This window comes from Pan troglodytes, chromosome 16 (assembly GCF_028858775.2).
Source record: "Pan troglodytes isolate AG18354 chromosome 16, NHGRI_mPanTro3-v2.0_pri, whole genome shotgun sequence".
NCBI lineage: Eukaryota > Metazoa > Chordata > Mammalia > Primates > Hominidae > Pan > Pan troglodytes.
Window position 1 is genome coordinate 32,561,159 of NC_072414.2, and position 22,942 is coordinate 32,584,100.

General features: G+C 42.5%; 1 protein-coding gene and 2 non-coding genes across 10 annotated transcripts in view; 1 reads left to right on the top strand and 2 right to left on the bottom strand.

Annotated features, from left to right (window-relative positions):
- Window positions 1-2,041: 2,041 nt before the first annotated feature.
- Window positions 2,042-2,123, bottom strand: TRNAS-GCU (transfer RNA serine (anticodon GCU)). The gene has a single exon. It is a non-coding gene; the product is annotated as a tRNA-Ser (tRNA).
- Window positions 2,124-2,180: 57 nt separating this feature from the next.
- KNL1 (kinetochore scaffold 1) overlaps window positions 2,181-22,942 on the top strand; it is a 70,437-nt gene continuing 49,675 nt past the window's right edge. For 3 of the 8 annotated variants that reach the window (XR_010151608.1, XR_010151609.1, XM_016927946.4), the window contains exons 1-7: window positions 2,181-2,609; window positions 11,118-11,169; window positions 13,311-13,350; window positions 14,594-14,653; window positions 17,044-17,105; window positions 18,446-18,498; window positions 19,676-19,709. Coding sequence is in view for 2 of the 8 variants with exons in the window: in XM_016927946.4 (XP_016783435.1) it covers window positions 11,135-11,169; window positions 13,311-13,350; window positions 14,594-14,653; window positions 17,044-17,105; window positions 18,446-18,498; window positions 19,676-19,709 (284 nt within the window). In the remaining 6 variants the exon portion in view is untranslated. Of the gene's footprint in view, window positions 2,610-11,117; window positions 11,170-12,794; window positions 12,884-13,310; window positions 13,351-14,593; window positions 14,654-17,043; window positions 17,106-18,445; window positions 18,499-19,675; window positions 19,710-22,942 lie in introns of all 8 variants that reach the window. The other 5 variants (XM_016927947.4, XM_063794752.1, XM_063794750.1 and 2 more) reach the window with 5 other exon arrangements.
- Window positions 15,413-15,513, bottom strand: LOC112205785 (small nucleolar RNA U13). The gene has a single exon (XR_002939869.1). It is a non-coding gene; the product is annotated as a small nucleolar RNA U13 (small nucleolar RNA).

Below are 22,942 nucleotides of genomic sequence, written 5' to 3' on the forward strand. Positions count from 1 at the left end.
AGGGACGGTATCTACAAACGTGTTGTGGAAAGAGAAAAAATCCTAGTTCAAGGAAAGGTAAGATCTGTGTCTCCAGGGAGATTTAGAAAGGTCTCTCTCAGCGGCTCTTAACCTTTTTTTTGTGACACAGACCCTTTTGGCAGTCTGGGGAAGTCTAAGGATCTCATCTCAGAATTTTTTTAAATTTTTGATTAAATTTTTAAATTTTTTTGTAGAGACAGGGGTCTCACTATGTTGCCCAGACTGTCTTTGAACTCCCGGACTCAAGGGCTGCTCCTGAGATTTCAGGCATGAGCCACCATGCCTGGCCAGAATGTTGTTTTTAAATGTATAAAATTAAATATGTTGGAATAAAAAGGCAGCCAATTTTGTTGGAATAGTTGCCAAAATATTCTCAAAGTTTGTGATGTAATAATATAATAATGCATGCACCTTTTTTTTTTTTTTTTGAAATGGAGTCTTGCTCTGTCGCCCAGGCTGGAGTGCAGTGGCACGATTTTGGCTCACTGCAACTTTCACCTCCCGGGTTCAAGCAGTTCTCCTGCCTCGGCCTCCCCGGTAGCTGGGACTACAGGCACGTGCCACCACGCCCGGGTAATTTTTGTATTTTTAGTACAGATGGGGTTTCACCATGTTGGCCAGGCTGGTCTTGAACTCCTGACCTCAAATGATCCACCCACCTCAGCCTTCCAAAGAGCTGGGATTACAGGTGTGAGCCACCGCGCCCAGCTTAATGCATGCACTTCTTTATGAATGCATAACATTACAAGACCTAATAGCAGGTCTAAAAATTACCACAATTTTGAAGTAGCAATGAGCGTAAAGCAATAACAGTAATCTGATATAAAAATATCTGTGATTTCTATTGGTGACAAAATAATGGATAAGGTTAATATTACTGTAGTTAGTTGCTTACCGTTACTGAAGCATGTGCTTTCAATTAGGGAGTGTGGAAATAAGGATGAAATCTTTTTCTGAACCAAATAACCCACTGAATTCTATCCATGGACCCCTTGGAAATGCGTGGAACCCAGCAGGAACCCTTCCTAGCAGCAGGGTAGAGAATGCATTGGAGAGCAAGGCTAAGGAAGGGTGACTCAATGTCCTGAGCCCAAGGAGGTATCAACATTCCCAACGGATTTGGATCTGTAACAGAAAGAAGCCACTGGAGCCAGCAGAGAATGGGGCCACTGCTTTCCATACTCAGTGCCCAAACCTTGCTGAAGCACCTGCCAGAGGCCGTGTTGTGGAGCATGGTGCAATGCAGACAGCCTTGTGGAGGAGACAATCTGTAAACCATGACTGCAAAAGATTGATAAATACTGATTATTAATCTACAGCACAGTGTAGGATTGATAAATACTAATTATTAATCTACAGCACAGATTAGAAGGGTGATTAAGCCAGCGTCTAGTAGATTTGGGTTACACTCTCCTTTCTTCAATTTAGAAGCTGTATAACCTTGGGCAAGCTAATCTTTCAGTCTCCTCATCTGTAAAATGGAGTAATAAAAATATTTGTCATGATCAAGGGTTATAGTCATGTAATTCATGTAAAACATGTGGTGCCTGTAGATAATAAATACCGGATAAAGTGTCTCATGGTAGCTTTTGAAGTGAAACCTGGTATCTCATAATCAGGACAGGTGTTAAAAACCCCAGAGTAACAGTCTACAATAATTGAAACTCCTCAGTTAGGAGCTGTGTTAAAGTTGGAAAAGAGCAGCATTGGAACATATGGGATGGTAATAATTGTGGAATTCTATTCACTGTTGTTAACTCCATATAAAAAGAAATTAAATCCAGCATGATTTCTGATTCCTGGAAAGTCTCTTTCCCTCCCTTTTCTTTATTTCTGATGTCAGAACGTTCCAAATACTGTATTTCAACATTTCAGGCCTGAAACTGATGGTGCCAGATTAATTGAGTAATCAATAATGAGTATTCAAGATTTTCCGCTCTGCAAATTTACTTTGGTTATTAAAAAACTTATTCCGCTCTGCAAATTCACTTTGATTATAAGCAAAAGTAAGTCACCACATCGACGAGGATGGGATTCGAACCCACGCGTGCAGAGCACAATGGATTAGCAGTCCATCGCCTTAACCACTCGGCCACCTCGTCGCGCTAAGTTACTGTTTCCTGATTGCTATAGGGAGTAATATCAAGGGGATGTGACGCAATGTTATGGAAGCCGCCATTTTGTACGGAAGCCAAAGTCAAATCACTTCCATAGCAAGCAATCGAAAGAAGATGGCCGCTCCCACGATTGTGGGGGAGGTCTCCACTGGGGAGCGGCAGAGGAAATTCGGTCGAAAAAGAGATAAAGTTGAAGGAAATAAAATTGGCACGGAGGCTGGGAAAGTAGTTTCCCTAAAGGAGTCTTAGAAATAGGGTTGGTCTGGAACCTAAGGGGCGGAGCCGACGCGTAGAGCCGCTTTGCGCGTGCGCATCACCTAGGCGGTTAGATTTGAATACTTCACTGAGGCTAGTCGGGCGTTGTGAGCGGACTGCTAGAGGCGGCGGTCTGTTTCCGCTCTGAGGAAACTCAGAGCGTGTGGACCCCAAACAAGTCTGCGCAAAATTTGTCGAGGAGGTTTGCCGCGGCAGGTAAAGAGAATGACTCTTTCGTTCTGGGCTCCAGGGAAGGCTTCGGATTTTGTCTGGGCGCCCTGAAGTTCCTGCGGTGGGAGGTAGGGTACGCTCCCTCAGCCTGGCGGCTACCGTTAGCGCCGGGCCGAGTAGACGCCCCTGCCCCGGGCCGGGCACACTGTGCCCTTTTTCACCTCGGCCTGTACGTTGTGCCGCCTCCCGCTTCCCTAACACTTCTCCGCCTGCACCTCGGCCCCTCCGGCCACCTGGCTCGGGTTGCTTGTCCGTCGCTCTCTTGGCGTCCTCTTCCGCCCCGGCCTGCCGTCCTCTGTCAGGGCTCGCGGACTCTTCTTGCACCCCTGCCGCTCTTCCCTAGGGACCTCTCGGCTGTTTGTATTTCTCACTTAAGCTTTTTTTGGCTCTAAATGAAGTGACAGCAATGAGTGATTTTAAAATTCTCAGCTCTTCGTGGTTTAAGGTGTCTGCTCGGAGTGCTGGCCGCACGTAACAGATTTTTCGTTTCCTGCAGATATAATAACCTTAACAAATGAAGTCAATATTAGTACTGCGCAAATTAGTTTTTAAAAATCCTCTTCTGTTCATTATTACTCAGGATTTAAGCCCTTATTCTTCACGTTTATTTAAATACTCAAGTTTGAGGGAGGAAAAAGTATTGCCGATTGGAATTTTACAGATAGGTTTAATAGGCATTAACAGATAAAGGATGTGGATATTCCAGTCTAGATATTAAAATTGATGTTTTCACTTCCGTCGAATCCTGTAGATATTTATTGGGTTCGTTATCCTGCGATAGGGCCGGGGACAGATGATTCAGAGTCCCAAACCTAGAGGGGTTTACAAAGGGAAATAACTAATATACACAAATAACTAGAATACAAGACAGAATGTAAAAGATTATAGGACATTCTAAAGTGGTGTGGGAGCACGGAAAAGGGAGAGCTTATTTGACGCTTTTGGTGATGGATTTGTGGAGAAGACCGCATTTGAGGTGGACGTTGGTTGGAGAGATGATTTACAGATGGGAGTTAATATGTGATAAAATTTTGGTAATTAAAGGTTAGGGTCAAAGCGGTATAATTCTTGACTTTGCGAATGGCTGGAAATCTTTGCAAGATGATAAATACATGTAAATTGAATTAAAATGTTTGGAATGGTAGTATTAATGATGTGTTCGATGTTAAATAATAGACTGTAAAAGATACTGACTCTAGATATTGCCAGTAAAGCAGTGCTGTCCAACAGGGCTTCCTGTGAAAATGGTAATGTTTTATATGTGCACTCCAACATAGTACTCATTAGCGACATGGGACTATGGAGCACTTGAAATGTCATTATTGTGACCAAAGAACTGATTATTAAATTTTATTTTATTTTAATTAATTTAAATGTAAATAACTACTGTATTGGACAGCACAGGTCTAGAGTCTCTGTCATTTCACTCTTATCCTCCTACAATCCCGGAAAATACTAACTCTAGATATCGGTCGTATAAATGTAGGAGTGGGCAAAGAGCCAGATAGTAAATATTTCAGGCTTTGCAGGCTACATGGTCTTTGTCACATATTCTTTGTTTAGTTGTTATTGCTTGCCTTGTTTTCTACAATCCATTAAAAGTGTAAAAAAACACTCTTAGCTCAAAGGCTAATTGGGCTCAGTCGCTGTTTGAAGACCTACAGATTATTTAGAGTAGTGGTTCCCAAATTTTCTTGATGCATGGCACCCTTAGATCAAAGAAATACCTAACAGTCTATTTATTGAGTACAGTGGTTGGGTCCAAACATTAAGTATATATGTCCCAAACTTAGTAGCCATTTAAAAAAATACAGAAATTGAAGGAAAATATGATATTTTAAATTTTATTTCATTTATTTATTTATTCTTTTTTGTGAGACGGAGTCTCGCTCTGTCACCCAGGCTGGAGTGCAGTGGTGCTATCTTGGCTCACTGCAGCCTCCGCCTCCTGGGTTCAAATGATTCTCCTGCCTCAGCTTCCGCAGTAGCTGGGATTATAGGCACCCGCCACCATGCGCAGCCAATTTTTATATTTTTAAGTAGAGACGGGGTTTCACCACGTTGGCCAGGCTGGTCTCGAACTCTTGACCTCGTGATTCGCCTGCCTTGGCCTCCCAAAGTCCTGGGATTACAGGCATGAGCCACCGTGCCTGGCCAAAATTTTATTATTAAATAATCACACTTACTGATTGGATATCTGTGCCTGTTGGACACTGCACAACTTCTGAAACTTTGGAATCAGTTTTTACCCTGTCACCCTCATTTCCTGTAGTACTTTAATAAAAAATACTTGCTTTTGGGCCGGGCGCGGTGGCTCACACCTGTAATCCCAGCACTTTGGGAGGCCGAGGCAGGCAGATCACCTGAGATCAGGAGTTTGAGACCAGCCTGACCAACATGCAGAAACTGCGTCTCTACTAAAAATACAAAATTAGCCAAGCGTGGTGGCGCATGCCTGTAATCCCAGCTACTTGGGAGGCTGAGGCAGGAGAATCACTTGAACCCGGGAGGCGGAGGTTGCAGTGAGCCAAGATTGCGCCATTGTACTCCAGCCTGGGCAACAAGAGTGAAACTCCATCTCAAAAAAAAAAAAAAAAGGTACTTGCTTTTTATCACAGCAACTGCAAACAGTTTATCTTTACAGTGATAAGTTATTAAAACTAATGTAATGCAAATGTACTGTTTTGATCTAGTAGTTCACACAGTACCTGACAGGTGTTCAGAACTGCTGTGCATCTCTCAAAATTTTTAAATATCCCAGGACACCATTGTGAGTATGCTGCAGCACCCTTGAGTGCCAGGTACACAGTTTGGAATCAGTAACTTTTTTGTTTTTTTTTCTTTTCGAGACAGAGTCTCACTCACTCTGTTGCCCAGGCCAGAATGCAGTGGTGCCATCTCAGCTCACTGCAATCTCTACCTCCTGGGTTCAGGGGATTCTCCTGCTTCAGCCTCCCAAGTACCTGGGATTACAGGAACACGCTTCCATGCCTAGCTAATTTTTTTGCCCTGCTAATTTTTTTGTAATTTTAGTAGAGACAGAGGTTTCACCGTGTTGTCCAGGCTGGTCTTGAACTCCTGGCCTCAAGTGATCCACCCACCTCGGCCTCCCAAAATGCTGAGATTACAGGCTTGAGCCATCGCACCAGGCCCCTGGAACCAGTAACTTAATGTGTCAGTAATCAAGAGTTTGGCCGTACCAGTGTTTTATAAATGAGGCTTAACTTGTGAGTCTGGAGTCTCCTATTTGTGTTGAAAGTGGAACTTAACAGTTATAGAATATTTTAAAAGGGGCACTTCAGTAAGTTTGAATTTTATCAGTTAATTGCTAACTGATTGGTCTACAGATTGGACAGGAATTATGCTTAATGACTGTTTTAAACAACAAAGATATTTAGGTGATCTTGAGTTGATAGTAGTTATTATCTGTGAATTTTGAACATGTGCACTGAATTTGAAAATATTTCCCCTGGGCGCGGTGGCTCACGCCTGTCATCCCAGCACTTTGGGAGGCCGAGGCGGGCAGATCACTGGGTGAAGAGTTCGAGACCAGCCTGACCAACATGGTGAAAACCCGTCTCTACTAAAAGTACAAAAATTAGCTGGGCGTGGTGGCAGGCGCCTGGAATCCCAGCTACTCTGGCGGGTGAGGCAGGAAGGAGAATCACTTGAACCCGGGATGGGGATGTTGTGGTGAGCTGAGATGGCACCATTGCTCTCCAGCCTGGGCAACAAGAGGGAAACTCCGTCTCAAAAAAAAAAAAAAAGAAAAGAAAAAAAAAGAAAATATTTCCAAAGGAGAAAAAATATGCGAGTTGGTGGTCAAATAATTGTTTCTTAATTACTCATTCAGCAAATGTTTATTGAGGCTGGGCCTGCTGGCTTATATCTGTAATCCCAACACTTTGGGAGCAGAGCTGGAAGGATTGCTTGAGGCCAGGAGCTCATGACAAGCCTGGGCAGCCTAGTAGACTCCAGCTCTACAAAAAATAAAAATAAAAAAATTAGCCAGGAATGGTGGCAGGTGCCTGTAACCCCAGCTCCTCAAGAGGCTTGAGGATTACTTGAGCCTAAGAGTTTGAGACTGCAGTAAGCCTAGATCACACCACTGCACTCCATCCTGGACAACAGAGCAAGACCCTGTCTCCCTGCCCCCTCCGGTCCCCCCCAAAAAACAAAAAAAGAAATGAGTGGGTTGGGGATATTGGGGATATATATTGGAAATAGAATTAGATGTTGGATTGAATAGAAGTAAATGGCTGTCATACTTTTTGGATCTTGGAAAGTTTTCAAAGTTTAACTATTAAGTTGATCTTTCCTATTAGTTTTTTGAATATATACTGTTAACTTACCTTCTATTTCTCGTTTGCTGTATTAAAAAAAGATTTTTTTAAATTTGTTTTCGAGACAGGGTCTAGCTCTGTTGCCCAGGCTGGAGTCTAGTGGCGTGATCACGGCTCACTGCACCACCTACCTTCCAGGCTCAAGCTATCCTCCTGCCTCACCCTCCCAAGTAGCTGGGACTACAGGCATGTGCTACCATACCTGGTTAATTATTTTTATTTTTAGTAGAGACAAGATCTCACTATGTTGCCCGGGCTGCTGTCAAACTCCTGGAGTCAAGCAGTCCTCCCACCTTGACTTCCCAGAGTGCTGGGATTACAGGCATGAGCCACCATGCCTGGCCCATTTGAAAAAAAAAATTTTTTTAAAACAACTATAGCTTTAAAAAAAGAGTATTTTTCAAAAAATTAGCTGAGCATGGTGGCGGGTGCCTATAGTCCCAGCTACTAGGGAGGCTACTTGGGAGGCATGAACCCAGGAGGCAGAGGTTGCAGTGAGCCAAAATTGCGTCACTGCACTCTAGCCTGGGTCACAGAGCAAGATTCTGCCTCAAAAAAAAAAAAAAAAAAAAAAAAAAAGTTTTGTTTTGTTTTGTTTTTTTAAACAGGAAAGGATGTTAAAATTCATTAAGCATCCTCCCCCACCCCCCGAGACAGGGTCTTTCTCTATTGCCCAGGCTGGAGTGCAGTGGTTTGATCTCTGCTCACTGCAGCCTCTGCCTCCCAGGGTCAAGCGATCCTCCCACCTCAGCCTCCAGAGTAGCTGGGACTACATGTGCGAGCCACCATACCCGGCTAAGTTTTGTATTTTTCGTAGAGATGGGGTTTTGCCGTGTTGTCCAGGCCCCTTTGGACTCCTGAGCTCAAGTGATCAGCCTGCTTCGGCTGCCCAAAGTGCTAGGATTACAGGTGTGAGCCACTGCGCCCAGCCCTTAACTTTTTTCTTCATCTGTTGAGATGATTATATGATTTTTACCTTTTAATCTGTTAGTAAGGTAAATTGCAAGGTTGATTTTCTGATATAAAACCGATTATGTATTCCTTTTTTTTTTTTTTTTAAAGAGACGGGGTCTCCCTATGTTGCCCAGGCTGGAGTACAGTAGCTATTCACCATTGCAATCATAGTACACTGCAGCCTGGAACTCCAGGGCTCCAGAGATCCTCCTGCCTCAGCCTCCCAAGTAGCTGGGACTACAGGCACATTGCCCCATATCTGCCCACCCAATTTTGCATTTCTGCAATAAAACCAACATGACCGTGATATATTATCCTTCTTACAAATTGCTGGATTCTTTTTGCTGATATTTATTTGGGATTTTTTTTTTTTTTTTGCAATGGAATCTCACTTTGTTGCCCAGGTTGGAGTGCAGTGGCCCCGTGTTGGCTCACTGTAACCTCTGTCCCCTGGGTTCAAGCAATTCTCCTGCCTCAGCCTCCTTAGTAGCTGGGATTACAGGCACCCACCACCATGTCGACTAGTTTTTATATTTTTAGTAGAGACGGGGTTTCACCATGTTGGCCAGGCTGGTCTCAAACTCCTGACCTGAGGTGATCCATCCACCTTGGCCTCCCAAAGTGTTGGGATTACAGGCATGGGCCACCACGCCCGGCTATTTGGGATTTTTATACTTTTGAGAATGGCATGTAATCTTTCCTTGGTGTGTGTGTATGTGTGTCTCAGAGGTGGTTGCAGGAAAGGAAGTTAAATTTTTATCTCCCATGGTGGGAAGACAGACAGTTTAATGGCTAAAACTAGAAAAATAGCTGGGCACAGTGGCTCATGCTTATAATCCCAGCACTTTGGGAGGCAGAGGCAGGTGGATCGAAGCACATCAAATATCTTTCAGGTACCTGTTTACTTATTGCTAAAAGCAAGAACATTGATCCTGTTTATGTGTATTGTATTAATTTAGTGTTGTGGTGGAAATGCTAATATGGTTGAGTCAAAATCTCTAGCTATTCTTTTTTGAAATCTGCAGTGGCATTTTTTTCTTATCCAAGGATGAGATTCTAAAGTTAATACATAAAGTGAAAATCAAATATAGGGAGGCAGGAACTGAGACCAGTTCAGGAAACTTCACGTTATGCCTCTTAGTTCATATTCTTTCCAGGGCAAATACTCACTGAGTGAAATTTAAAGCATTATCAGCTATGCTAATAAGGTGCTATTTTCATGTGTTAAATTTTTTTGCTGAGTACTTATCGTTGACTTTCCCTCAGATAAATATACATATGATGCAAATTCACTATATTTAGATATCTAATTCAGGTGTCCCCAACCCCCTGGGCCGTGGAACGGTATAGGTCCACTGCCTGGATGGCACAGTGGGAGATCAGTAGCAGGCCAGCATTAGCGGCCTGAGCTCCGCCTTCTGTCGGATCAGCAGTGGCATTTGATTCTCACGGGAGCACAAACCTTGTTGTGAACTGCACACACGAGGGATCTAGGTTGCGGGCTCCTTATGAGAGTCTAATGCCTGATGATCAGAGGTGGAACAGTTTCATCCCGAAACCATCCCCCATCACACCCTCCTGGTCTGTGGAAAAATAGTCTTCCATAAAACTGATCCCTGGTTTGGAAAAGGTTGGGGACCACTTATCTAATTGATGTCCACTTTGGGAGTGGATTATTAAATAATCTGCAAACTCTTATAAGCTAGGCCAAATTTTTATTTGAACCAGTAAAGTTCCTAGCATCCTGATCAAAGTTAGTCACTGATTTTTATCTTGAGTGTGATAATTTTCCCGGAATATTAATTATAATAGTGGTTTAAGTTTCTTAAAATGGGCCAGGCAGGGTGGCTCACGCCTGTAATCCCAGCACTTTGGGAGGCCGAGGCGGGTGGATCATGAGGTCAGGAGATCGAGACCATGGTGAAACCCCGTCTCTACTAAAAATACGAAAAAAATTAGCCGGGCGCGGTGGTGGGCGCCTGTAGTCCCAGCTGCTCGGGAGGCTGAGGCAGGAGAATGGAGAATGGCATGAACCCCGGAGGCGGAGCTTGCAGTGAGCCGAGATGGCGCCACTGCACTCCAGCCTGGGCGACAGAGCCAGACTCCGTCTCAAAAAAAAAAAAAAAAAAAAATCCTTAAAAATGCATCTTTTTTTTTTTTTTTTTTTTTTTTTTTGAGACAGATTCTCGCTCTGTCGCCCAGGTTGGAGTGCAGTGGTGCAATTTCGGCTCACTGCAAGCTCCGCCTCAGCCTCCCTAGTAGCTGGGACTACAGGTGCACGCCGCCACGCCTGGCTAATTTTTGTGGGTTTTTTTTTGTTTTTGTTTTTGAGACGGAGTCTTGCTCTTTCGCCCAGGCCGGACTGTGGTGGCGCTATCTCGGCTCACTGCAAGCTCCACCTCCCGGGTTCACGCCATTCTCCTGCCTCAGCCTCCTGATTAGCTGGGATTACAGGCGCCCGCCACCGCGCCCAGCTAATTTTTTTTTTTTTTTTTTGTATTTTTAGTAGAGACGGGGTTTCACCGTGTTAGCCAAGATGGTCTCGATCTCCTGACCCCGTGATCTGCCCGCCTTGGCCTCCCAAAGTGCTGTATTTTTTTTTTTTTCAGTAGAGACGGGGTTTCACCGTGTTAACCAGGATGGTCTCGATCTCCTGACCTTGTGATCCACCCGCCTCGGCCTCCCACAGTGCTGGGATTACAGGCATGAGCCACCGCGCCCGGCCAAAATGCATCATGTTTTATATCTTCATAATGTAGTTTTTTTCCTTCTTTTTTTTTTTTTGGAGACAGAGTTTTGCTCTTGTCGCCCAGGCTGGAGTGCAATGGAGTGATCTCAGCTCCCCGCAACCTCGGCGTCCTGGATTCAAGCGAGTCTCCTACCTCAGCCTCCCAAATAGCTGGGGTTACAGGCATGCGCCACCACGCCCAGCTAATTTTGTATTTTAGTAGAGACGGGGTTTCTCCATGTTGGTCAGGCTGGTCTCAAACTTCTGACCTCAGGTGATCTGCCTGCCTCGGCCTCCCAAAGTGCTGGGATTACAGGCATGAGCCACTGCGCCCGGCCTTTCCTTCCCATCTTTGGTCTTCCCTCAGAAAGTAACCCTGAAGTCACCATCTGTACTCTTAATCTCTTCTTAGACTGTAGTTGCTCTTCCTTTTTCCTCATCTTTTCTAATATTGTATATTTGTTACAGAAAAGTTTTCTTCAAAAATGGATGGGGTGTTTTCAGAGGCTAATGAAGAAAAGTAAGTTCATTTAATGCAACTAAAAATATTATATTCTATCAGAGAAAGATATTTTTCTAATTAGTAAGACCTATCCATAACTTCTGAGATCTTTTTCCATTGTGTTCCAAGAAAAAGTAGTAGTTTTTTTTTTTAATTATACTTTAAGTTCTAGGGTACATGTGCACAACGTGCAGGTTTGTTACATATGTATACATGTGCCATGTTGGTTTGCTGCACCCATCAACTCATTTACATTAGGTATTTCTCCTAATGCTATCCCTCTCCCAGTCCCCCGCCCCCTGGCAGGCCCCAGTGAGTGATGTTCCCCACCGTGTGTCCAAGTGATCTCATTGTTCAATTTCCACCTACGAGTGAGAACATGCGGTGTTTGGTTTTCTGTCCTTGTGATAGTTTGCTGAGAATGATGGTTTCCAGCTTCATCCATGTCCCTGCAAAGTACATGAACTCATCCAAAAAGAAGTAGATGTTACAGACTCATAGCTTTCCTTGCCATTGCCATAACTTTGTATAAACTCATCTACTCTGGGCATGGTGGCTCACACCTGTAGTCCCGGCACTTTGAGAGGCTTAGGCCCAGTAACTTGAGACCAGCCTGAGCAACATAGTAAGACACCCCCGCCCCCATCTCTACAAAAAATAAATTGTTTTAAATGGAGGGCTCTTGGCTTTACCAGCCAGGGAGGATGCTTGGCTTTGCCCAGGAAAGAATTCATGGGCTAGCCAGTGGTGTTAAACAGCACTTTTATTGAAGTGGCATAGCGTAAAGCAGCAGCACTGGTATAGCTCCTTGCAGAGCAGGGCTACTCTGTAGGCAGTATGCCCAGAGTAGCAGCTCAGAGGCAGTTCTGCACTCATATTTATACCCATTTTTAATTATATGCAAATTAAGAGGCGTTTTATGCAGACATTTTTAGAATGAGGGTAGTAACTTCCAGCTTGTCAGGTCATTGCCATGGAAAGGGCAGGTAACTGCTGGGTTTTTGCCATAGCAATGGTAAACTGACAAGGCACCCTGGTGGGAGTGTCTTGTGGGGAGGTGCTTTTGCCCCAGACCTGTTTTAGCTAGTCCTCAATTTGGTCCTGTGTCCAAGCCCCACCTGTGGAGTCAAGTTCTGCCTCCTACCTCAAGACCCTGTCTCACATATTATCATCATCGTCATCATCATCATCATCATCATCATCTCATCTAGGGTCAAATCTGAGAAGGACTTTAGATACTATCTCCTATCTCTTCAATTTAAGGATGAGAAAATTGAGAACCAGGAAAATTGAGAACCTATCTCTTCAATTTAAGGATGAGAAAATTGAGAACCAGGAAGAAAAATGATTTGTCTAAAATTGACATCACAACCTGGTGGCTTGTTTGCAGCCTGCAGTCATAAGTTTTTGGCTTATGCATAGTATTTTTTGATTGTTTCTTTTTAAGAGACTGTGTCTTGCTTTGTTGCCCAGGCTAGATTTGGACTTCTGGGCTCAAGTGATTCTCCTGCCACAGCCTCCTGAATAGCTGGAACTATAGACATGGGCCACTGTGGCTGGCTTTGGCCTACACATATTTTTTAGTTTTTGAATTAGTTGCCAAAATTTCAAAATCTCAAAATTTTATACAATCGGGTTTTCAGCTTCTCTTGAAAAATCAAGCGTGGCAACACTGGGCTCCTGTTCTTGTTTGGCAACAACTAACCACAGCAGAGGAATGACTGACCTTTAGGTGAGAGAGAAATTCTCTAGATTATTATAATCTCAACACTACCTATTCTTCTTGCTCCTAAAAAATTATCTGTTTAGCCTCATAGGCATTTGAATTTTCAAAACCTGGTCTAAAAATAGTATAATAGTAAAACCAAAGCTAGCGTCTCTTGACTTATAGCCCATTTATCTTATTATTATACCTCTATAAATATGGTAAATTATGTTGTACTGATTATTATTCAAGAGATAGTCTCGTAGTACACAATATGTATTTTAAAACACTGAATTCCTAACTGAATTTAAAGCTTGTATATAAATTTTGCTTGCCAGAGTGCTAAGAGAAAGTGATGACCAGTTTGAAAGTATGTAAGGGGTGCTGTGATGATGCCTTTTGTGAATTCATTTTTTTAAATCACTGTGTATATAATTTTGTTTTCCTTTTTCAGTGACAATATAGAGAGACCTGTTAGAAGACGGCATTCTTCAGTAAGAAAGACTTTCTTGAATTAATAATTGTCAGCTTTTATTTAATGAGAACCATATATCACAGTAGTTTTGACTGTGGCTTCACCATCCTACCCTTACTGGCCTCCTATTGCTCTCTAGATAAAGACTCAAATATTTAACGTGGTTATACAATTCTGTAAATATACCAAAATTCATACTTTATGAATTTTGTAGTAATTTTATGAATTTTATGCTATGTAAGTTATACTTCAATAAAGCTGTTTAAAAGATATGTTTAACCTGTGGTACAAAGCTGTTGCAAGAGACAGAAGACCTACCCAAACTGCTTTTGTGTTTTTGAGACAGAGTCTCGCTCTGTCGCCCAGGCTGGAGCACAGTGGTGTGATCTCGGCTCACTGTAACCTCCGCCTCCTGGGTTCAAGCGATTCTCGTGTTTCAGCCACCTGAGTAGCTGGAATTACAAGCATGTACCACGTGTGGCTAATTTTTTTATTTTTTAGAAGAGATGAGGTTTTGCCATGTTGCCCAGGCTGGTCTCAAACTCCTGGCCTCAAGTGATCCTCCTGCCTCAGCCTCCCAAAGCGCTGGGATTACAGGCGTGAGCCACTGTGCCCAGCCCAAACTGCTTTAAGCACAAAATGTGTTGGGTTATGATACTAAAAAATCCAACGAAGGGATGGCTTTAGGCACACTTACTGACCAGAGATTCTAACCATGACACCAGTACTAGGATTTCCTTTTGCTTTTTCTACTCTTAGTGCTTCCTCTGGGTAATCTCCAGCAGATAGATTCTTTCCCTATAATTACTGTGGTACATCTGGCTCTTTTACTTCCAGGCTCAAGTCCTACGTGAAGAATAGTGTCTTTTTCCTGAAAACAGAAAAGACTCAGAATTGAATCATGTTAGCTCGATTATCCTGATATGGGTCAAGTCCTCATTCCTGAACAAATCATCATTGACAAGAGAATATCAGATTGTTCTAGACAGAGCTATGTGTTTTACCCTAGAGTTGGTGTGGCATTCACTCAGACCATGTGGGATGAGAGTGGGTAGAGTAATTGGAGAGGATGGGCAGGTAGAAGGGAATAGATGTCAGATATTTAAATCTGCCACACGGTATAGCATTGAGCAGAATGAATTTGAGGAGTTTCAGAGTTTTTAATGAAAATTTTAGCTTTCTACCTATGATATAACTTGAAATAAACTGATTCTTAATAGATATGCCAGATTTTTTTTGAATAATTCTAATTGTTACCCTAGATTTTGAAACCCCCAAGGAGTCCTCTTCAGGACCTCAGAGGTGGGAATGAAACAGTTCAGGTAAGTCTTTTGTGCAAATACTTTATAGATGACTATTTTCAGTTATATTTTTAAGTCAAGAAGTTTATTAGCTATTTGAAGAGGAAATGTGTAAGCATCCCATGAGTTTCCAAACACTTGAATATACTGGCATTCTTGATTTTTCATTTTTCTTCTTTTTTCTAGGAATGGCATCTCCCTCTCTTACCCAGGTTGGAGTGTAGTGGCACAATCATAAGTCCCTGCAGCCTTGCATTCCTGGGCTCAATCAATCTTCCCGCCTCAGCCTCCTGAGTAGCTGGGACTACGGCACATGCCATCATACTTAGCTATTTATTTATTTATTTAGAAACAGGGTCTGACTGTTGCCCAGACTGGAGTACAATGGTGCGATCATGGCTCACTGCAACCTCCTCCTCCTGGGCTCAAGAGATCCTCCCACCTTAGCCTCCTGAGTAACTAGGCCTACAGGAACATGCCACCATGCCCGGCTAATTTTTTATTTTTTATAGAGACAGGATTTCGCCATGTTGCCCCACGCTGGTCTTGAACTCCTGGGCTCAAGTAATCCACCCACCGTGGTCTTCCAAAGTGCTGGCATTACAGGTGTGAGCCACTGTACCCAGCCCTTAAAAAATGTTTGTTTTTAGTATAGACAGGGTCTTGCTATGTTGGCTGGGCTGGTTTTGAACTTCTGGGCTCAAGTGATCCTCTTGCCTGGGCCTCCCAAAGTGTGGGTATTAGAGGCATGAGCCATCGTGCTGGGCCTTTCTTTTTTCATGTCAGATGTATAATGTGCCAACATCGTAACAAAGTTTGAAGAAAGCACATCTCACACATGCGTGTGAAAACCCAATCACACTTATGAACTACGAAAAGATCAGTGTTCTTTTTTTTCAGTGAGAAATATATTAGTCTCTGTTAGTCCCAGTGTTTACCATGTCAGTATTGTCATATTAAGCTCAAGGCTACCTGTAGCATCTTCTAGGGCCTTAATCACATCACTGCTTTGATGCAGAGGGGTTACCATTTCTGATTCTTTATTATAATAAGACTTATGGTCAGGTATTCAGAATTAACCCAGTAAAACTCTCTGTGGATTTTGTTTCTGTCTTTTGATTATTATTATTATTTTATGTTTTTACTTGACAGCAAGCTCATCCTTAATGTCTTTTAGTTTTTGTGTATGGTATTTATGTGAGTAGAAATGTTTGCTCTTGTTAAAGAAGGTGGGGAAGGAAGGTAAAAATAGTGTATTCTAATGAAGAGATGCTCAACATCATTGACCATTAGGGAAATGTAAATAAAAACCTAAATGAGATATCACCTCACACCCATTAGAATGGTTAAAGTAAAAGACAATAACAAGTGTTGATGAGGATGCAGAGAAATTGGAACACTTGTGCTTTCTTGGTGGGGGTATAAAATGGTACAGCTGCTATGGAAAACAGTATGGCAATTCCTCAAAAAATTGAAAATAGAATTGCCATATGATCCAACAATTCCACTTCTGGATATATATCCAAAAGAATTGAAAGGAGAGTTTCAAAGAGATATTTGTACACCCATGTTCATAGCGGCATTATTCACACTAGCCAGAAGGTGGAAGCAACTCAAGTGTCCATTGATGGATGAATGGATAAACAAAATGTGGTAATATATACATGCAGTGAAATATCATTCAGCCTTGAAAAAAAGAAGGAAATTCTGACACATACTACAAAATGTAAAGAAGTAATTCAGAATAAGACTTGATCTCTGGCCGGGTGCAGTGGCTTATGCCTGTAATCCTAGCACTTTGGAAAGCTGAGGCGGGAGGATCACTTGAGGTCAGGAGTTTGAGACCAGCCTAGTCAACATGGTGAAACCCCATCTCTACTAAAAATACAAAAAATTAGAGGTTGAGACATGAGAATCACTTGAACCTGAGAGGCAGAGGTTGCAGTGAGCTGAGATCGAGTTACTGTACTCCAGCCTGGGTGACAGAACAAAACCATCTTGGAAAAAAAAAAAAAAAAAAAGACTTGTCTGGGTGCAGGGGCCCATGGCTATAATCCCAGCAGCACTTTGGGAGGCCGAGGTGGGCGGATCACTTGAGGTTGGGAGTTCGAGACCAGCCTGACCAACATGGAGAAACCCCGTCCCTACTAAAAATACAGAATTAGTCGGTCGTGGTGACGTATGCCTGTAATCCCAGCTACTCGGGAGGCTGAGGCAGGAGAATCGCTTGAATCCGGGAGGCAGAGGCTGTGGTGAGCCAAGATCACACCGTTGCACTCCAGTCTGGGCAACAAGAGCGAAACTCCATCTCAAAAAAAAAAAAAAAGGACTTGATCTCTGTCTATAGTACTCTGGAAATGTAATTCACAGTGATTTTATTAAGAATTATACCATATATTCTCTGCCCTTAGGAATCCAATGCTTTGAGAAATAGGAAAAACTCTCGTCGAGTCAGCTTTGCAGATACTATAAAGTAAGTTGAAAGCAGAAATAACTAAAATATTACAGGTACTGGTATTTTGTGTATCAAACCAAGTGTATTGGTACTTACTTGAATAATCTGTTTTGATTAAACATTAGTTATTCTTCAAAGGGTTATTCAGTATTATGTTTAAAAGAGAAACAAAGCATTCCCTCTAAAGTCAGGAACAAAACAATGATATCCAACTGTTATTTGACATTGTACTAGGGGCCGGGTGTGGTGGCTCACGCCTGTAATCCCAGCACTTTGGGAGGTTGAAGCCAGAGGATTGCTTGAGGCCAATAGTTGGAGACTAGCCCAAGCAACTTAGCGAGATCCCATCTCTACAAAAAAAAAAAAAAAAAAAAAAAAATTAGCTAGGCATGATACCCTGCACCTGTAGTCCCAGATACTCAGGAGGCTGAGGCTGGAGGATTGCTTCAGTTCAGGAGTTCCAGGCTGCAGTGAGCCATGATAGTGTCATTGCACTCCAGCCTGGGCAACAGAGTGAGACCCTGTCTCAAAAAAGAAAAAAGAATAGCTTCTATATAGTGAGTGATACCTAATATTAGCAGAATTAGAATGAACTGGTCAGATTCAAGGCAGATGTCAAATGCTCCTTGAAGCTTATTCTTAACCAGCGCAGTGAAAAGGGATCCCTTCCTATGGAGTCCATGCTACCATACCTGAACTGTTAATAACAAAAGCCAGTGAAATAATGTTTATAATCACTGTTCTAGCTCTATTTATAGTGGAAGCTCCTTGAGTCAAGGATCATGTGTTTGTATCCCAGGCCCTAGTATGATACCAGGTATATAGTGAGTGTTTAATAAATATTTGTTGAATTAAATGAGTATTTTAGGTGATTGAGAGGGATATAATAATTACTAAGTCAGAGCTCATTTAAAAATTATAACCTCTGCAGTAACAAATGGCTCAGAATCTTAGTTAAAAATAAATAAATAAATAAATAAACTATAACAGCATTGTCTCTACTAGAAATAAAAAATATTAGTCAGGCTTGTTGGTGAGGCTACTCGGGAGGCTGAAGTGGGATGATCACTTTAACCTGGGAGATTGAGGCTACAGTGAGCTGTGATCGCACCACTGCAATCTAGACTGGGCAACAAAGCGAGACCCTGTTTAAAAACAAAAATAAAAACAAAACTATAGCAGATTTTATTGTGGTAAACTACTTTTGGCATTTGAAATACTAGGAGTATATGGCATAGCAAAGAGGAAGCTAAAATCAAAGTATTATCTTGACCTATCTCAACACAGACTATAAATCAACACCAAAAGATAATGATTACAAATTGCAGGTTTTCAATAATCTTTATTTTCTCTTCTAGGGTATTCCAGACGGAGTCTCATATGAAAATAGTGAGAAAGTCAGAAATGGAAGGTAAGTATGTTACTATAATTCCTGCTAAATCTGCTTTTTAAAAAATTTTACTGTAGCTATCTAACCAGACAACTAATATAACTTATTGTCTATCTTATTGCTTAAAAAATATATGATGGGCCATGCATAGTGGTTCACACCTGTGATCCCAACACTTTGGCAGTCTGAGGTGGGAGGATCGCTTGAGCCCAGGAGTTCAAGACCAACCTGGACAGCATAGTGAGATTCTGTCTCTACAAAAAATAAAAAATTAGCCAGGTGTGGGGGTGCATTCCTGTAGCCCCAGCTACTCAGGAGGCTGAGGTGAGAGGATCACTTGAGTCCAGAAGATTGAGACTGCAGTGATTGCACCAGTGCACTCCAGCCTGGGCAACGGAGCAAGACTCTGTCTCAAAAACAGAAAAAGTATACCTTGAGTTTTGGGGGTAGAGAGTAGAGTGGATAGTAAGTAAATTTATTTATTTATTTATTTTGAGACGGATTTTCACTGTTGTCCCCCAGGCTGCAGTGCAATGGTGCCATCTCAGCTGCAACTTCTGCCTCCTGGGTTTAAGCGATTCTCCTGCCTCAGCCTCCCAGGTAGCTGGGATTACAGGCATGCACCACCACACCCAGCTAATTTTTGTATTTTTAGTAGAGACAGGGTTTCACCATATTGGCCAGGCTGGTCTTGAACCCCTGGCCTCAAGTGATCCGCCTGCCTTGGCCTCTCAAAGTGCTAGGATTACAGGCGTGAGCCACCACGTCCAGCAGTTAATAATTTTTTAAAATGTTGTTAATGTCCTTAAGTAATTTTTAAAAAATTTTATTGTATTTTTTTTTTTTTGAGACAGAGTCTTGCCCTGTCGCCCAGGCTAGAGTGCAGTGGTGCGATCTCGGCTCACTGCAATCTCTGCCTCCCAGGTTCAAGCAATTCTCCTACCTCAGCCTCCTGAGTAGCTGGGATTACATGTGCACACCACCACACCTGGCTAATTTTTGTATTTTTAGTAGAGACAGGGTTTCACCGTGTTGGTCAGGTTGGTCTCGAACTCCTGACCTCGTGGTCCACCCATCTCGGCCTCCCAAAGTTCTGGGATTACAGGCATGAGCCACCGGGCCCAGCTGTCCTTAAGTAATTTTTCTAATGCTTTATCAGTGTATCCTTGGACAAATTTAATTTTAATTTTATTTTTAGAAACAGAAGCAGGAGAACATCTTCTTTTGATACAGTAAGTAATGTTCAAATTATATTTAAAAAGTTATAAATTAATATTATTTTTGTTTCTTATTTTTGTGTTCCTTTTGTGGAATACTTAGGATTAATTCAGAAAACAAGTTATTTGCAGAATTTAGTATACTGCTATATCTGATTAATATGGCCATTGTACTGTTTATAGTTTTAATAGCGATGAAACAATATAATATATAAACCTTTATATTTATTAACTAATATAAGACAATAGATAGCAAGTCTTTAGTTTTTTTATTAAATTAATCTTTCTTATAATATTATTACATAGAAAGGCAAATACCAGTAGCTCTTCAACAAATGAAAAGATGGTTATCTTTATTCATCATAAGAGAAGTACAAATTTGATTATATTGAGATATTTTTGGCTGGACGTGGTGGCTCATGCCTGTAATCCGAGCACTTTGGGAGGCCGAGGCTGGTGGATCACCTGAGGTCAGGAGTTCGAGACCAGCCTGGCCAACATGATGAAACCCCATCTCTACTAAAAAAATACAAAAAATTGGCCGGGCACAGTGGCTTACACCTGTAAACCAAGCACTTAGGGAGGCTGAGGCGGGTAGATCACGAGGTCAGGAGATCGAGACCATCCTGGCCAACGTGGTGAAACCCCGTCTCTACTAAGAATACAAAAATTAGCCAGGTGTGGTGGGCGCCTGTAGTCCCAGCTACTCAGGAGGTTGAGGTAGGAGAATCACTTGAATCTGGGAGGTAGAGGTTGCAGTGAGCTGAGATCATGCCACTGCACTCCAGCCTGGGCGACAGAGCGAGACTCCGTCTCAAAAAAACAAAAAAAACCCCAAAAAATTAGCCAGGTATGGTGGCACTGTGCCTGTAATCCCAGCTACTCAGGAGGCCGAGGCACGAGAATCGCTTGAACCCAGGAGGCGGAGGTTGCAGTGAGCTGAGATCATGCCCCTGCACTCCAACCTGGGCAGCAGAGCGAGACTCTGTCTCCAAAAAAGAGGTTTTTTTGCTGTTGTTGTTGTTTGTTTGTTGTTTAGACGGCATCTTGCTCTGTCGCCAGGCTGGAGTGCAATGGTACGATCTTGGCTCTCTGCAACCTCCGCCTCCTGGGTTCAAGTGATTCTCCTGCTTCAGCCTCCCGAGTAGCTGGGACTACAGGCGCCTGCCACCACGCCTGGCTAATTTTGTTGTATTTTTAGTAGAGACAGGGTTTCACCATGTTGGCCAGAATTGTCTTGGTCTCTTGACCTTGTGATCCGCCCACTTTGGCCTCCTAAAGTGCTGGGATTACAGGCGTGAGCCACTGTGCCTGGCCTAAAAAAGAGATATTTTTATCCAGTCAGTTAAGGAAATAGGTAAAAAGTTACTCCGTGCTAGTGGGAGTATAATTTGTAGAAGGCAACTTGGTAATATCATTCAGAATTTTAAATGCACATGCCCTTTGACTTCAGTTTTATGTCTGGAAATTATCTCACCAATATACGTGTAAGTGTTTGAAATGATGAATAGATAAGGTTATTCACAGCAGCGTTTATTATAATAGTAAACGTTGTGAAAGGTCCTGAAGGTCCATCAGTAAGGGCCTGGTTAAATAAATTGTACATTTTCCATATAATTGACTATGCAGCCGGAAAAAAAAATTTATGCTAAATAGAGAAATCTCTAAGCTATATTACTTAAGATAAAAAGCAAGACGCAAAACAAAGTATATCATGTATTACCACTTGGGTAAAACAGGGAAGAAGAAAAGCGTGTGTGTGTGTGTGTGTGTGTGTGTATCTTCTCGTGTGTGTACATGTATAATGTATGTATATGTAGTGACTTATGCATATATATGCATAATATCTCTGGAAGAAACTAGTAAGATTGCCTACAGAGAAAAGAACCTTGCTATAGGTTACATGTTGGTTTTGTGGTTTATTAATTTAAAACCATAGAAAGTATTACCTATTACATTCTTAAAATTGTTGAAACGAAGAAATGGAAGTAATAGTAGTCATGGTTTAGAAAAGGTACAGAATCAACTCCAACAGAGCTTAAAGGAAAAGAATTTTTTAAATAAAAAGGTACAGAAGTATATACATTGAAAAGTAAAAATTATTCCCTCTTTCCCTCTTCTTTCTTTTTTGTGAGACGGGGTTTCGCTCTTGTTGGCCAGACTGGAGTATAATGGCATGATCTTGGCTCACTGCAACCTCAGCCTCCTGAGTTCAAGCAATTCTCCTGCCTCAGCCTCCTGAGTAGCTAGGACTACAGGTGTGCACCACTACACCTGGCTAATTTATTTTATTTTTATTATTTTATTTTATTTTATTTTATTTTGAGATAGAGTCTCGCTCCGTCACCCAGGCTGGAGTGCAGTGGCGCCATCTCGGCCCACTGCAAGCTCCGCCTCCTGGTTTCACGCCATTCTCCTGCCTCAGCCTCCCTAGTAGCTGGGACTACAGGCGCCTGCCACCACGCCTGGCTCATTTTTTTGTATTTTTAGTAGAGACGGGGTTTCACCGTGTTAGCCAGGATGGTCTCAATCTCCTGACCTTGTGATCCACCCGCCTCGGCCTCCCAAAGTGCTGGGATTACAGGCGTGAGCCACCACGCCTGGCCCCCCCTTTTTTTTTTTTTTTGAGACGGAGTCTTGCTCTGTTGTGCAGGCTGGAGTGCAGTGGCCTAATCTTGGCTCACTGCAACCTCCGCCTCATGGGTTCAAGCAATTCTCCTGCCTCAGCCTCCTGAGTATCTGGGACTACAGGTGCACACCACCACGCCCAGCCAATTTTTGTATTTTTAGTAGAGATGGGGTTTCACCACGTTGGCCAGGCTGGTCTCGAACTCCTGACCTCAGTTTATCTGCCTGCCTTGGCTTCCCAAAGTGCTGGGATTTTAGGCATGAGCCACCGCACCCGGCCTAATTTTGTATTTTTAGTAGAAGCGGTGTTTCACCATGTCGGCCAAGCTAGTCTCAAACTCCTGACCTCGGGTGATCTGCCTGCCTTGGCCTCCCAAAGTGATGGGATTACAGACGTGAGCCACCACACCCAGCCTATTCCCTCTTCTTCAGGTGACTCACTCCTTACAGATAACCACTGTTGACAATTTTTGGTGTACTTGCAGAAATTTTTTTTGTATGTCCAAGTGCATGTTTAGCTTTTATTTTTTTAAACAAGACAAAAATGGGATTGCCTAGTAATATGTCTTATAGCACTTTCTATGTTATTACATAAAGATTTACCTCAGTCTGTTACAATC